Below are 16,501 nucleotides of genomic sequence, written 5' to 3'. Positions count from 1 at the left end.
CTGTACCACCTAAACTGGAAAACTGTTAGGAACATGCAACATATACCGAAGAAGTGATAACAAAGTATAGGTTGTCTCTTACATCTATATTTTCTATGCAGCCAGACTCAGAATGTCAGTTTTTGACAAAATAGCATGATAACAAAGTACCTTTTACTTATAAGCTCCTTAGATTATTAAATTTGTGCATTAAGATTACTAGTTTTTATTTTTTACTTTTTAATTCAGTTATGGCTGTCATTACAAAGACTGTGTACTTTCTCTGCCAAGTATTTTTAGTGACATGAGTATAATGTGAATTAACTGTTTCATCTTTATTGAAATATGAGACAGAAGTGCTGGTCAGTGCTTACTGTAAGAGGCAAAATATTTAGTGCCGCCAACAGACACATATTAAATAAAAGTACATGGCACTGTCTTATCTTTCAGAAATATTAGTCCCTTCCTCTGGAGGGAGGGAGGGGGAGAGGGAGAGGGAGGGAGGGAGGGGGGGGGGGGACAAGAGGGATATGTCGGGGAAGGTTACTTTCATGAGCAGGTGACTCAGGTCTACCCTTCCTTCTTAAACTACTCCAGTCTATCTTAACCTCATCCTCACTACAGGTGAGCATCCTGAGATTTGGGTGAATGTCCTTTATTTTTGACCTGCCCCAACCTAGCACTTTTTTGTCCCTGATGTAGAAACTAAAGTTTCAAAAGCTGTCATAGTGTTGTGTACCTCCAGTTTTATATGTGTTTATCAGCAATAGTAAATATTTTGCCTCTTGAAGATAAGTACTGGCCAGAAACTCTGTCTCATAATTTACTAGCTTTCTCAACTGAAAATTCCTTTTGATACTATTTTTTTTTTTCATGTGCTTTTTTCAGGCTTCTAGTACTGCAGCTGTCATAAATAGTGACAAAAACCATGCTTCATCCTCAGCCGCAAACTCCAATCTCCGTTTGATGGTACCAAAACCAGATGAGCAAACAACAATTACTGATTTGCCATCAGCAGGTGCAACTACTACAACTACTTTTGGGACAACCAGTATTCCTTCTACACCTTACTGTGGCAAAAATGGTGCTATAACACCAGCTACAATGTCTACACCACTCAGCACGAGACCTCCAAGGCATCCCTCTGAAGATGCAACACTAGAACATGCTTATGATAACCATGGACTTTCACGTTCTTCTGAGAATGTCCTTGATGAATCTGTCTCACCAAATGTGAGCAGAGCAAAAGAAAGTTCATTTTAAAAGTGTTGGAGGTGCCAAGCAATAGTTAATTGTGATTTTGATCATCGTACTCCAGTAGTGTGTGGAATTCTGATTCACAGTCACATGAACTTACTGAATGGCACAGACACGTATCAAATCAGTATCTATTCCTAAGGTAGTACTTGTAGTTCATACAGACTATCAAGCTAATAACTAATTTCAGAGTCTGATGTATTTTAAATGCAAGACCAGTTTATTTTACTTCCTCAAGGCAACTGAAATTTATTAGTTTGATGAAAAAGCATATTTTTCCAAAAGTATTGTGATAATAATAGCAGTAAAAGGGTATCAGGTATGTTTGCCTAAATCATATACACTTCTGAAATATTACATTGTCTGAGTGTAATGGCATGGTTACATACTGAACTGGATCTGCTTATGAAGATAGTGTGACTTGTGTGGTGTTATAATTTCTGTAAATGAGTCATATTGCCCTTTGATATTGTTTGACAGTGTGGTGTAAACTGTGTGGGTGTTTATGCCTTGTAATTATTGGCATGTTACAGGGAAAAATGAAGAATTGTTTATGTATATCAATAATAGTAACAATATCACCATTTGACTTTAGAATAGGATTAAATTTTACTGGGCATACTGCTAAGCTACTTGGTCCATTTTTTCATATTTGTGTATCATGTAGTTCACAACTGTAGAGGGAACTGCTGTTATATAGGTACATAAGGTATAAAATGTTACAGAGTAAATATAGAAGTTCCATGGTAACTTTGTGATGAGTAAACAATCTACTCATGGTGAAGTTAGCACAGAACTTCTCTAGAAAAGTGTTTTCCTGTTGCTCTGCTTGCTCAACAGTTTTCCTAAACCTCAGTGGTTCATATCTTTCAGCAGCCTGTTCTACCTTGAAACTCTCAGATTTCCCTTCTTCTTATGTTATTTTCCAAACTATGGAGGATTTAGTGTGTTTTCTAAGACACCATACTGCATCTCACAGCATTCTTTGCAGTACAGGCTATTGTTATGGTGAGGTAACCAGTCCCAAAGGATTTTTAAAGCCACTGCACCCCCCCCCTGACCCCACCCCCACCTCCCCCTTCTGCCTCCCTGGGAAATAAACTGTGTACTTTTCCTGTCTGCATTTAGTGTACATCTTGTGGTCAAATGTGACAATGTTTTTCAAAGTGTCTGTGAACTTTGTAACTAAGGCAGTACTTGGTAACCAGCCACATAATGAGCTTGGTGGATGTGGAAAACCAACTAAAAACTACATCCAGGCTCGCCAGTAATACCAGCCCCATCTTTATCCATCAGGTGGATTCAGTCTGGGGCTGGTGAATCTCCTCTTGTACTGGAAGTGCGTGTTTTAACATGCTTAGCTATCTGGTTGGGTCACAATGTGAAATTAGTACACAAAAACTACTTCGTCATGCTGTAACCAACAAAGACATGCAAGTGGTTACAGATTTTTATAAAATATGACAAAAAAAGTAAACACACCATGGAGAGAAAGAAAAGAAGGTACTTCAGTAGAATTTAACTATTGCGTCTTTCTGAGATGCAATAATGAGTAGGATTCAGACAGCTAACAAGGTGGAGATCGAAGAAACAGAAATAAATTCAAGAAGATGAATTAAAAATGCTGTAATCTTGCAAACATTGACAAAGAAGATTTGGAACAGATAATGAACATGGGAAAACAAATAAATAAAGAAATAAAAGAGTGGTAAATACAAAAGAAGAAGAGATGTAAGACTGACACATGAACACAGTGATTGCTTATTATTAGGTTGTATATATTTTGTATAAGTGGTCATACTTCATTTGTGAATCATTTATGGTTTATTCATTCACTTATTAACACATCATTTTCACAATCCTCTTTTCAAATAATGAAAGCTTTTATATTTTGTTAATGTCTCATGATTTCCCATCATATCATTTCTGTTTTACTGAGCATTCCAAAATAATATTGAGTTTTTGCAGTTTCTTTATTAATATTTACTATCAAAATGATCACAACTTCACGATTGATCCACTGATCAACATGAATGAGAAAGAAGGCACTTTGATTTTTGTAGAGGACAGATGAGCTTTATATTTACATAAATCATAGAATTCATGGTCTTGATCACATTTTATTTTATTTGAACAGATAACTAGTTTTGGCCTTACAGCTATCACTAGACCTTATAACACTGGGGATGTGTATTCATCAACGAATGTCACTGCCTTATAAGATCTAGTGATTTGACCAGTATTGTGAAACCTATGATTTATCAAAATAAATGTGTTAATGTTATGTTTCATTGGCTAGTTCAAATGGCTCTGAGCACTATGTGACTTAACATTTATTGGCTAGTTATTGTTTACACTATGTCATTAGTCACACTTATACAGTGTAATTACTATTTTAACTCTGCCATTTCATATGCTTCATCTCTATTCAAGTAAAAGTTTATAGGGGCTTCTATTACTTTATTTGGTATGTCTTAAAAATTCCAACACGTGCACAAATGTGACGAATGTTGATTATGGCCTGCTATTGTAGCAAGGAAAATTAACAGGCACAATTTGCTTTTCTAATTTATTGTTACAAGCTAATATTTTATTCATTCACAATTTTTTTTATTAGTTTGTTATTCACATTGTGGAGGAACAACAAAAGTGCTAGAACACAGAAGTTACATTGTTCTACTTTTCATTATGAAAACTAAACTTAAGGAACATATATGTGATTCAGTTTAATGCAGTAAATTGTCCCAATGACAAAAATTTTACCTATCTGCATAAAATGAGTTTCATTAGAAGTGGAGTTGAGAACAGTAATAATGTTGGGTACAAATTCCTACATAATATTCCATTTAGAGTAACATTCACCAATATTTAAAGCCAATTTTTATATACATATTGTGGTGACCAAAGGATACGAGCTGAAATCTGAGTCTGCTTTCACAAAGTAAATGCTTTTATTTTTTATGTTTGTTATTGTGCTGAATGAGTGAAACACAGCGATGTCCGCTTCTGCATTTATATTCCATATACCACTATGTTGAATATTGAGGAGGGCAGTCATATCAGTATATGTCCTAAAAAGTGTATAAACACATCCTAATATGAAATGACACCATAACACTGTAGCTAGGAAAACTAATAGGTACAAATATTTGATTCTATGCCTTAGCACAAATGAAAAAATAAATCTAACAATTTTCATAACAATCCCATTTGAAGAACTGTGCCATCCATTTCCTTCCTACTATAGCAAACCGACATGCAAATGCAAAACTCGCTATGATATTTTATGAAACTTTATTTATACCAATCCGTCCATTAGAATGTAGTGTAAATTAAGTTTCTCATAAATTTACAAAAGTCAGAATGAATATATTTGTTCAAAATACAGCTGAACATTGAGCTAGAAGAAGAAACAAAAGAAATCTGATACCAAATGCTAAACTTAAAAACCAGAGCAGAATTGAAAATTACAAAAATGGAGGGAAAGGAGTTTAGATCTCCAATTTGATTGCCATAATTATGAAAATATGGGCAAGTAGAAAGTAGGAAAACATAGTGGGAAGATACAAACATGAGTATTCAAAGGAATACACGCTTTGTACAAAGAGAGGTAAGGAGATGGAAGATATAAGTGCTTCACAATTGATTCCTTGCCAACAATTTTTTAATTATAACATACGTGTATACCAATCTATGATTTAAAAAGATTCTCTTCACTGTATATTTTATTTAGTTTTTCTTTATTTCCATCTACCTTCCTCCATCCCAACCCTCTTGTATACCAACTACATCAATGACAGATGTGTAAGCACACAATTTAATATGTGCTTTTTATATCTTGATAGCCTTTGAGCTGTTCTACTTTTTACAGCAATGTATCAATAGGTAAATATGTTTCCTCTTGTACCTCATGTTTGCGTGAATTATCATGTGTGTTACTGTGTATGTAAATTTATGTTTATGAAATCCGTCCAGTTGAATATTTTATAAAGATGTCTCGGGTCATTACCCTTGTGTGTGTGTGTGTGTGTGTGTGTGTGTGTGTGTGTGTGTGCGCGCTCTTTTACAAAATATTTCTCTCATTTATTTTTGTAAACATGAGTACATGGAGCGCATTACCAGTGAAACAAAATAAATTCATTTTATCAAGTGCAGTATAATTGTTCAAGTGATATATTTTTCTATGCTATAAATATAGTGCATTTTTGAACTGATCTGTTCACTACCTTCTTTCAGTCACTATGGGAAAAGTACAATAATTAAACCAGATTTTCCCTAAAAACTGAAAATGAAATAGAGAAGTGTCATGAGTAAAGATGCATACAAATGTGGAAACAAAAATCATCAGTACTTATAAATAATAAAATCAGTATATTTTGTTATTAAGGAATGAAAATGAAATTTGATATTTGTACAAACTGTTTTAATTTTCTAAATAACAAGCCTGTAATAGCTTTTGAAAATATTTATTGCTGTAAAATATGGATGTCCATGGAATATAAATCTTATTGTTCAGAAAAATAAAGCAATTTTTAAAGAAGAATAACAATGTTCAGGATTCCTTTGACTGATGATTATGACCAATATACTGTGTTATTATCACTAACTAGTATATGTCTTAGGAAAGATCTATCGGAAAGCAACAAATGAAATTTTATTTTTTATTTTCTGTTGAACTCTTTTCACTCAAAAACCATTGTACTATGGGTCCAAAGGTGCAGAATATGTCATACAGCATTAATACTCCAGATAGAACTTTCAGTCTGCAGCAGTGTGTGCACTGATTAGAAAATTCCTGGCAGCAAACAGAACTACGTGCTGGACTGGGACAAGAATCTGAAAGATTTGTTGTTCATGAGCAGTTTCTCTACTGACTAAGATTTCCAGGCATGACTCAGATATACATTAATTAATGACAAGCAAATCACAGAAACATAAAACAATGATGACCCAAAATGTTAAGGCCATGTGCTTAATAAGTAAAATGTTGGTCCACTTTTGGAACATAGTACTGCAACATTGGTGTGTGGTGTGTGTCAAGAAGTCTTTGGGAGGTATCCACAGGTATGTGGCACTAGATGTCTATGCACATGTCATAATAAACAAATGGTACATAATATATGAGAGAATACTGAAAAGTAATGCCTCCAAATTTTTTACGTGGAAACTCCAGTAACCATCACTGGGCGAGACCGGAATGCACCAGGTGATGGCGTCAATGGGGAATCACTGGTACATTGCAGACACACACAACAGGAACAACTGACAACAGACCACATGGCAAAATACCAAAACCAGAGAGCAAAACCAAATCAGATACCAAGACATAGCAACTGTCAGTGACCAGAGCAACAATAAATAGAGATACGACCACAAGTGCTGTCGGAACACCACTGCAGTCTGAGCCCCAGCACTGCTGGGTTTATAGGACCACCGCGAGTGTCAATAGGCTGGCGCAGCAGGTGTGGCCCACACACAGCACTGTGGTGGTAACAGCAGGGCTCACAATTATAGGGGTGCTGCTTAGTGGCTGTCGTCTATGTCCATGCCTTCTGTCGGGCTGTCAGACTGAGATTTTAAAATAAAGAAACTTTATTAACATTCTAAATCAATACTCTTCATGTCTGCATATTTATTTCTCAACATAGTTACCCTGGTGATGAATACATTTCTACTAACAGGAGACCAGTTTGTTGATTCCGTCACTGTAGAATGTTTGACTTTGTTGATGGAGCCACACACAACCTCATCTCTGCTTGCTCTATTTCATCACTATCAACGTGAAGTCCTCAAAGGTATTCTTTAAGTCTTGGAAACAGATGAAAATTGGATGGGGCCTAGTTGGGACCTTATGGGGGCCGATCAATGACAGTGTGCCCAATGCATCAGATTGTTGCCGATGTCGCAGCAGTCATGTGCAGTCAGTCAAATGGCTCTGAGCACTATGGGACTTAACATCTATGGTCATCAGTCCCCTAGAACTTAGAACTACTTAAACCTAACTAATCTAAGGACATCACACAACACCCAGTCATCACGAGGCAGAGAAAATCCCTGATCCCGCCGGGAATCGAACCCGGGAACCCGAGCGTGGGAAGCGAGAACGCTACCGCACGACCACGAGCTGCGGACTGTAGTCTGTCATTGTCATGCTGAAAGAGAAGGTAGTCCATGTGTGGACAAACTCTTTGACGTCATGCTTTCAGTTTTCTGAGGGTCTTGCAGTATACCGACATAGTTCCATTACACATGGCCATGTTACACATTACAATTAGGAGCCCTCTAGTGGCAGAGGGTTGCAGCTTGTTTCAGCAAAGTGGGAAAGTTGACCAAGTAATAAGAATGACATGCATTACCTCAACTGATACTGAACACAGAATAAAAAATTCAGAGGCATTGCTTTTCAGCATGTGCTAGTAGTTTCTGAGGTTGACTATGTTGTGAATTAATTATGATTTGGATCTGCTAATCAGTTGTGAATAACTGTGCTTTTATACTTCTTAGTGGACTTCATTACCTATGCAGTGTTTTTCATGCTAGAGCCTGAAAGAGAGCTGTAATCGTTGTCAAATCTACATACTGACCAAGAAAATTTATTCTTTTATTGCAAATATATTAAAGCTGCTACTGCAAATATATTAAAGCTGCTACAGATTTTTGGCAGTTAATGCTTTCAGATACGTATCACACAATCAATTACAACTATTTGATTGATTACAGATTGAACATCAAAAATTAATGCCAGAATGACAGTTTAAAAACTTTATTTGTTTCACTTCTACAACATATCACTGTTGTTATTGTGAGCATTGTTCCTCCATACTCACAACAGAACTACAACCCATGGCATATAAGAAGAAGCAGCCCACAGTAAGTGGTGAAGCTAAACTTGTCATCTCATCTTGCAAATATGCTGCACCCACGTTCCCTATATTACCTGCACACAATAACAGACCATTTCTCCCACAATATGATGTCTGAAACTTAACTACTAATAAAAAAAAATTAAATATCATGATCATCTTTCATTGTTTAGGATAGAGACTGTACCCCATCATTTTCCCTAAAATGATGCATTACACCTCAGTAGCCGGCACCTAATAGCATCCCCGATGTGTTCCATTGGGTTCATACTAAGTGACTTTTGTGGAAAAGACAGTAACATGAGTTGACTATCATACTCCTCATGTCACTGTAATATGATTCTGGCCTTTTTGACATTGACAGTTATCCTGCTGGGAGATGCAGTCGGTGTCAGCAAAGACATCAAGTATGAAGAGGTGCAGGTAGTCAGGAACAATGTTCACATAGTCCACAGCTGACCTAGTGCCTTTAATTACTACCACACATCACTTGGAAGGGCCAGTGAATGTCCCCTACAGCATAATACTAACCCCACCAGTATTAATTCACAGGCAGTGTTCACTGTGTGGTCAAATGTATCCAGACACCCTCAAAAACATACGTTTTTCATATTAGGTGCATTGTGCTGTCACCTACTGCCAGGTACTCCATATGAGCAACCTCAATAGTCATTAGACATCATGAGAGAGCAGAATGGGCACTCTGTGGAACTCACGGACTTCGAACATGGTCAGATGATTGGGTGTCACTTGTCATACGTCTGTATGCGAGATTTCCACACTCCTAAACATCCCTAGGTCCACTGTTTCAGATGAGATAGTGAAGTGGACACGTACAGCACAAAAGTGTACAGGCTGACCTTGTGTACTGACTGACCAAGACCATCAACAGTTGAAGTGGGTTGTATTGTGTAACAGGCAGACATCTGTCCAGACCATCACACAGGAATTCCAAGCTTCATCAGGATCCACTGCAAGTACTATGACAGTTATGTGGGAGGTGAGAAAATTTGGATTTCACGATCGAGCAGCTGCTCATAAGCCACACATCACGCCGGTAAATGGCAAATGACGCCTTGCTTGGTGTAAGGAGTGTAAACATTGGATGATTGAACAGTGGAAAAACATCGTATGGAGTGATGAATCATGGTACACGATGTGGCGATCCAATGGCAGGGTGTGGGTATGGCGAATGCCCAGTGACCATCATCTGCCAGCATGTGCAGTGCAAACAGTAAAATTCGGAGGCATTTGGTGTTATGGTGTGGTCGTGTTTTTCATGGAGGGGGCTTGCACCCCTTGTTGTTTTGTGTGGCACTATCACAGCACAGACCTACATTGATGTTTTAAGCACCTTCTTGCTTCCCACCATTGAAGAGCAATTCAGGGATGGCAATAGCATCTTTCAACATGATCAAGCACCTGTTCATAATGCACGGCCTGTGGCGGAATGGTTACATGACAATGACATCCCTGTAATGGACTGGCCTGCACAGAGTCCTGACCCGAATCCTATAGAACAGCTTTGGGATGTTTTGGAACGCCGACTTTGTGACCGACATCAATACCTCTCCTCAGTGCAGCACTCCATGAAGAATGAGCTGCCATTCCCCAAGAAACCATCCAGCACCTGATTGAATCTATGCCTGTGAGAGTGGATGCTGTCATCAAGGCTAAGGGTGGGCCAACACCATACTGCATTCCAGCATAACCAATGGAGGGCACAATGAACTTGTAAGTCATTTTCAGCCAGGTGTTCGGGTCCTTTTGATCACATAGTGTATGTTCCATTTGCCTGGATAGTGGCAAATTCAGAAACGAATGTCAACTTTGTGTAACAATAACGATATTACATCTGACCAGGCAATATGATTCCAATGATTCCATGTCCAATCTCAGTGCAATCATAACTAACAGTGTTTTTGGGTCAACTGGGGAACACAGAGGGTCATCTGGTGCAGAGCCCAAAGTTAAATAATGTGAGCTGAATGTGTGCTCTGAGACACTTGTGCCACCACCAGCACTGAATTCTGTTATCAGATGATCAACAGATAGCTGTCTGTCCTACATTACAGAGCAGGCCAGTCTCCAACACCCACATTCCATGATGAGGCTTGGATGTCCAACAACTTGTCATCTACTCAGAGGTTCACCATTCTTCAAGCACTTTCCATACATGCTCATGACAGTAGTATCTGAACAGCTGACTGGCTGTGCTATTTCTAAGATGTTCATTCCTAGGCTTCATGCCACAATAATCTGTCCTTTTTTAAAGTCTGTCATCTCAATGCATTCCATATCATTGCTAGGGTGATTCCCCATTTGTCTCTGCTCTGCTTACACATTTTCCTTACTGCATCATGTGCCTGCACCACCACCAGCTGGCGTTCAGCCTTGTATTGGCAGTGGTCATAATGTGTTGGCTCATCAGTGTATCTTGTTGTTGGTATGTTCTTCAGTCTAAAGACTGATTTGATGCAGTTGTCCATGCTACTATATCCTGTGCACACTTTTTCACCTCTGAGTAACTACTGCAACCTACATCCTTCTGAATCTGCTTACGTATTCATCTCTTGGTCTTCCTCTATGATTTTTATCCCCCCCCCCCCCCCCCCCATGCTTCCCTCCAGTTCTAAATTGGTGATCCCTTGATGGCTCAGAATGTGTCCTACCACCTGATCACTTCTTCTAGTCAGGTTGTACCACAAATTTCTCTTCTTCCCAATTCTATCCAGTACCTCCTCATTAGTAGCATGATCTACCCATCTAATCTTCAACATTCTTCTGTAGCGCCACATTTCAAAAGATTCTATTCTCTTCTTGTCTAAATTGTTTATCAGCCATGTATCACTTCCACACATGGCTACACTCCATACAAATACTTCAAAAAGTACTTTCTGATACTTAAATCTATAATAAATGTTAACCAATTTCTCTTCTTCATAAATGCTTTTCTTGCCATTGCCGGTCTACATTTTATATCCTCCATACTCCTACCATCATCAGTTATTTTGCTTCCCAAATAGCAAAACTCATCTACTACTTTAAGTGTCTTATTTTCTAATGCTTGCTTAAGACTAGTTCTCCATCTGAGGTCTTAATATTCATACAGGTGGTTCTCTTTCCTCCAAGGGCCTCTTCAATTTTCCTGTAGGTAACATCTATCTTACCTCTAATGATATAAGCTTCTACACCTTTAAATTTATGCTCTAGCCATTCCTGCTCAGCCATTTTGCATTTCCAGGAGACGATCTCATTTTTTAGATATTTGTACTCCCTTTCACCAACTTCATTTATCACATTTTTATATTTTCTCCTTTCATTGATTAAATTCAATATCTCTTGTGTTAACCAAGGATTTCTACTAGCCCTCATCTTTTTAGCTACTTGATCCTCTGCTGCCTTCTCTATTTCTTCTCTCAAAGCTACCCATTCTTCTTCTTTTGTATGCCTTTCCCCTGTCCTTGTCAATTGTTCCCTAATGGTACCTCTGAAATCCTCTACAACATCTGCTTCTTTCAGTTTATCCAGGTCCCATCCTTAAATTCCTGCCTTTTTGCAATTTCTTCAGTTTTAATCTGCTATTTATAACCAATAAACTGTGTCAGAGTCCACATCTACCCCTCGAAATGACTTACAATTTAAAACATGGGTCTAAAATCTCGTGTTTTGCCATTATATAATCAATCTGAAACCTTCCAGTGTCTCTAGGGCTCTTTCACATACACAACCTTCTTTCATGATTCTGAAACCAAGTGTCAGCTGTGATTAAATTATGCTCTGAGCAAAATTCTACCAAGCAGCTTGCTCTTTCATTCCTTTCCCCCATTCCATATTCACCTACTACTTTTCCTTCTTTTCCTTTTCCTGCTATCAAATTCCAGTCCTCATGACTATTAAATTTTTGTCTCACTTAACTGCACAATTTCTTTTATCTCTTCATATATTTCCTCAACCTCCTCCTCATCTGCAGATCTAGTTGACGTATAAACTTGTACTACTGTGGTTGGTGTAGGCTTCGTGTCTACATTGGCTACAATAATGTGTTCACTATGCTGTTCCTACTAGCTTATCCACATTCCTATTTTTTATCCATTACTAAACCTATTCCTGCATTACCCCTATTTGATTTTGTATTTATAATCCCTTATTCAGCTGATCAGAAGTCCTGGTCCTCCTGCCACTGAACTTCACTAATTTCCACTATATCTAACTTTAACCTATCGACTTCCCTTTTTAAATTATCAAACCTACCTGCCCAATTAAAGGGTCTGACATTCCATGCTCTGATCCATGGCAGTTGTTTCTTCTGATAATAATGTTCTCCTGAGTAGTCCCCATCTGGAGATCCGAATGGGGGACTATTTTACCTCAGGAATATTTTACCCAAGAGGATGCCATCATCATTCAACCATGCAGTAGAGCTGTATGCCCTCAGGAAAAATTAGAGCTGTAGTTGCTTTCAGCCATTTGCTGTACCAGTACAGCAAGGTTGTTTTTGTTGATGTTATAAGGCTGCTGGCCCTCTTCAGGAACCACATGTTTGTCTGGCTTCTCAACAGATACCCCTCCATTGTGGTTGCACCTACAGTATAGCTATCTGTATCACTGAGACATGCAAGCCTCCCCAGCAGCAGCAAGGTCCGTGGTTCATGCGGGAGGGGGGGGGGGGGGTAGTATATGTATACTTTATTAATAATAAACTATCATTAATGTGAATTATGTTTATGCCAGATGAATATAATTAAGTAATTAGAAAGAAACCACTACTTTGGATAAAACTGCTGCCTCCTTAATTATACTAAATGGCTTCTATTGGTAATTTACTACTCTGATGGCAGTTATTGAGTGACATGCACTTCTTCAGCTCATGAGTTCTTAACACTGTTTAAAGTGTTGTAAAGAAGTGCTACTGCTCACTGCACATGTAACATATTACAACAGTGTCATATGCTTTGAATTCAATGGTATGTCATAAGTTCCAATTGAATTATAAAGGGGAAATCAAGAACTGGCAGCAGTGACACAGGCAGTGCAGATGCGAGGTCACTGGTGGCAGATGAAGCACTGCTTCAGGGACTCGCCTGGTCCCAGGTAAGTGCAGCAAAGTGATGATGCACTGTCCTCATTGTGCAAGCAGTCATTGACATAGTGGTGGCAGTAATCATGTATAAAACCCAAGAGATAATTTGGCATCAGAATGAAATTTTTACTCTGGAGTGGAGTGTGCACTGATATACATCTCGTCTTCATTGAATTATAGTTAATAAAGTAATTCCAAATCCAATTATGAATAAGTTAATGTTAAATAGGTGAAATAATTTTGCTAATCCTAATCAAAACTTCCTGGCAGATTAAAACTGTGGACTGGACTGAGACTCAAGCTCAGGACCTTTGCCTTTCATAGGCAAGTGCTCTCTTGAGCATAATGGCACCAAGTCTCTAAGAAAGTCCTAGGGGTGAATACAAAAAAACAATTTGCCACTCTAGCAATTAAACTGTCCACAGACACCAAAAAACTAAAGCAATACCAACTTGTGCAATGATTTGCTCATCAAAATCATGTTTGAGAAGCTTCACATGCAGGTAAATGTGACATTGACAGCAGCCACAGAGTAAAATGCAGGCTATTGGATGCCATGAGATGCAGGCCCATGATGATTAAATTTGTATCATATTGAGAAAGATCAGATGTGCCTAGCCAGGAAAGGTAACTCACCAAGACTAGAATTACTCTAAGGGAAAATCTCGTGTACAAAAACCTGAAGTTTTTAAACATTGCCATCTCAAAGTTCAGTTTGCAAATTTATTGACTCACATTGACAGGGTCATAGTGAAATCTGCAGAAGGAAAACAATCAATAATGTACACTACTGAACTGAAAGATGTTGAATGTAATCTTGCAAGTGAAAGAGGCTCATACTTTGTTGGTTTTTTTTTTTCTCTGTATGTTTCGTAAGCTTCCTCAACTATTAAATTTCATTGTATTACTAATTATTCTAAAGGTCTTTGTGCATATCCACAGAGCATTTAGTATTGATCTATTATATTAATTACAATCTCCTTTATCTGCCCCTTTAACCCTACAGTTGTTTTCTTCACTACAACTGTCTGCTGCTTTAGTGCATGATAGATTTAATTTGGTTAGTTCATCAGGAGTTAATTTATATTTATATTTAGTTTCCTTCAGCTAGCAGCAACCTATAATTTTAGTATCATTTCTGTCTGTATACTTTATCAGAATTATTTAAGCCTTTCCCTCTACCTCTTCTTAACCACTGCTTATTCCTTGTTGAGAATCACTCCTTATCAATGAACAGTTCACTCCTTGATATTTTCTATTAGCCAGTCCATCTTAAATCAAAATGTGGTGATGCTCATGTTATAGACTATGGGCACCTCTTAAGAATGTCTGTTGTAGTGAGTGTAAGTCACTGTGCCCCTTCTTGACAGCAGACAGGAAACTCAAGAAAACCTTTACAGAGCCACACCAAATGATGCAGGAAGTCTATGGTGATGATTGCTTAAGTTGTACTTAGTGTTACAAATGATTCACACAGATTAAAAATGGCCAGATGGTAGTTAAAGATGACCCTCATTCAGGATGCCCTTCAACACCTATGATGATGCACGTCAGGAATGTCAACAAAATTATGCATGCCAATCAAAGATTGACTGTCCAAGAGATTGCAGAGGAATGTAACATTTCTCTTGGATCAAGCCATGTCACCCAGACCAGCATCTTGGAATGCATCATGTTGCTGCCAAGTTTGTCCCATGGCTCATGAGTCAAGACCAGAAAGAGCTTCATCTCACAATCTGTGAAGAGCTTTCGGATTGAGCAAATGAGAACAAGATATTCCTTAAGAGAATCATAACTAGTGATGAGATGTGCATCTGTGGTTATGATGTTGAGACCAAGGTTCAATCTTCACAAGCAGTCAGGAAAGGTTCTCCAAGACCAAAAAAAGCCCATGAGGTCGGGTAAAATGTGAAAGCCATGCTGATAGTTTTCTTTGTTTTTTAAGAATTATTTCATCAGAAACTTGTACCACAGGGACAAATTGTTAATCAACATTACTATTGGGACATGTTGTGATGCCTGCAAGAAAATGTGAGAAGGAAATGGCCTGAAATGTGATGAGACCATTCATGGGTCTTGCATCACGATACACACCTGCACATTTATCCCTGTTTGTGTGTGACTACTGCACAAAAAAATGAAATCACTGTCCTGCCTCATACTCTCCAAACATACCCCCTGTGGATTTTTTTTACTTCCAGAGTTGAAAACCCCATTGAAAGAATAAAGATTTGCAATGATAGACAAGATTTCTGAATAATTATTTTGTAGGCATCATGATTAACCTATTTTAAGTTCCTGTACATTATTGGTTTATATTTTAGAATAACACACCATGGGCAGAAAGGCCTGTGTTCTAAGTCTACCTGGTGCAAATCACTTTGCTTGATCTCTTTTTTTGTGATTATATCTGTTAAAATGTAATCCTATGGTGTAAAATTCACAGATGGCACTTCACCTGATCTAGCAAGAGATGTATCAAGACTGCTTCTGGAAGCAGAAACAGCACTGGGAGCGGTATATCGATTGTGGAGGAGAGTGTTTCGAAGAAGAGCATGCACAATAAGTAAAATGTAAGTGTAGAAAAATTTGTGGGCAAAGTTCCAGAATTTGTTGAACAGATCTCATAGGTCAGCCTTCAGGCCATGACTCCGGAATATATTGGAGTGCTGCTTGTCACTTGAGCCAGCTTGCAATCATCAACAGCTCATTTTGATGAGTTATACAACCTTTTCAGATGTATACATTTGCTAGGAACTAAAAACAAAAATAGTAAGTATATCAGAGGCAAATGTCAAAAGACAAACAGTGATCTTGTTTCTCAACAGCCACAACTAGCACAGTATCCTCCCACCACTCAGCTCAGTTCTCATTGGTGTTGCAATAGGAGCAATGATGATTGTGAGAGATACATATATACATTTGCATGTGAAATTCCACTGTTGTACCTCTGGATCCCAACCATCACACACCATTGGGTTACATCTTAACAGATATAATCTCAAAAAAAGAGGCCAAGCAAAGTGATTTGCATCAGGTAGACTTAGAATACAGACCTTTCTGCCCATGATGTGTTATTCTAAAATATAACCCAATAACATACAGGAACTTAAAATACGTTAATCATGATGCCTACAAATGAACTATTCAGACAGTCCCAGGCATGACATGAGCCATGAGCCAACATTAGATGGAAAACTAGGAATTTAGTTGCAAACTTCCTGCACATTATGAAAAGCATCCCCTCAACGTTCAGTTAAAGTAGAAAGAACTTCTGCTACATAACCAACTATGGAACTCTGGCTGTTAATAAATACAC

At 38.1% G+C, this 16,501-nt stretch overlaps 1 protein-coding gene across 1 annotated transcript in view; it reads left to right on the top strand.

Moving 5' to 3' along the window:
* Positions 1–5,732, top strand: part of LOC124789492 — a 52,105-nt gene extending 46,373 nt beyond the window's left edge. Inside the window, exon 5 of the mRNA XM_047256872.1 lies at positions 868–5,732. Coding sequence (XP_047112828.1) covers positions 868–1,242 — 375 coding nt within the window. The 3' untranslated portion in view covers positions 1,243–5,732. The remainder of the gene's footprint in view (positions 1–867) is intronic.
* The last annotated feature ends 10,769 nt before the right edge of the window (positions 5,733–16,501 follow it).

Source organism: Schistocerca piceifrons, chromosome 3 (genome assembly GCF_021461385.2).
Source record: "Schistocerca piceifrons isolate TAMUIC-IGC-003096 chromosome 3, iqSchPice1.1, whole genome shotgun sequence".
NCBI lineage: Eukaryota > Metazoa > Arthropoda > Insecta > Orthoptera > Acrididae > Schistocerca > Schistocerca piceifrons.
The sequence above is the reverse complement of the archived record's forward strand: the minus strand, read 5'-3'. Positions and strand labels throughout refer to the sequence as shown.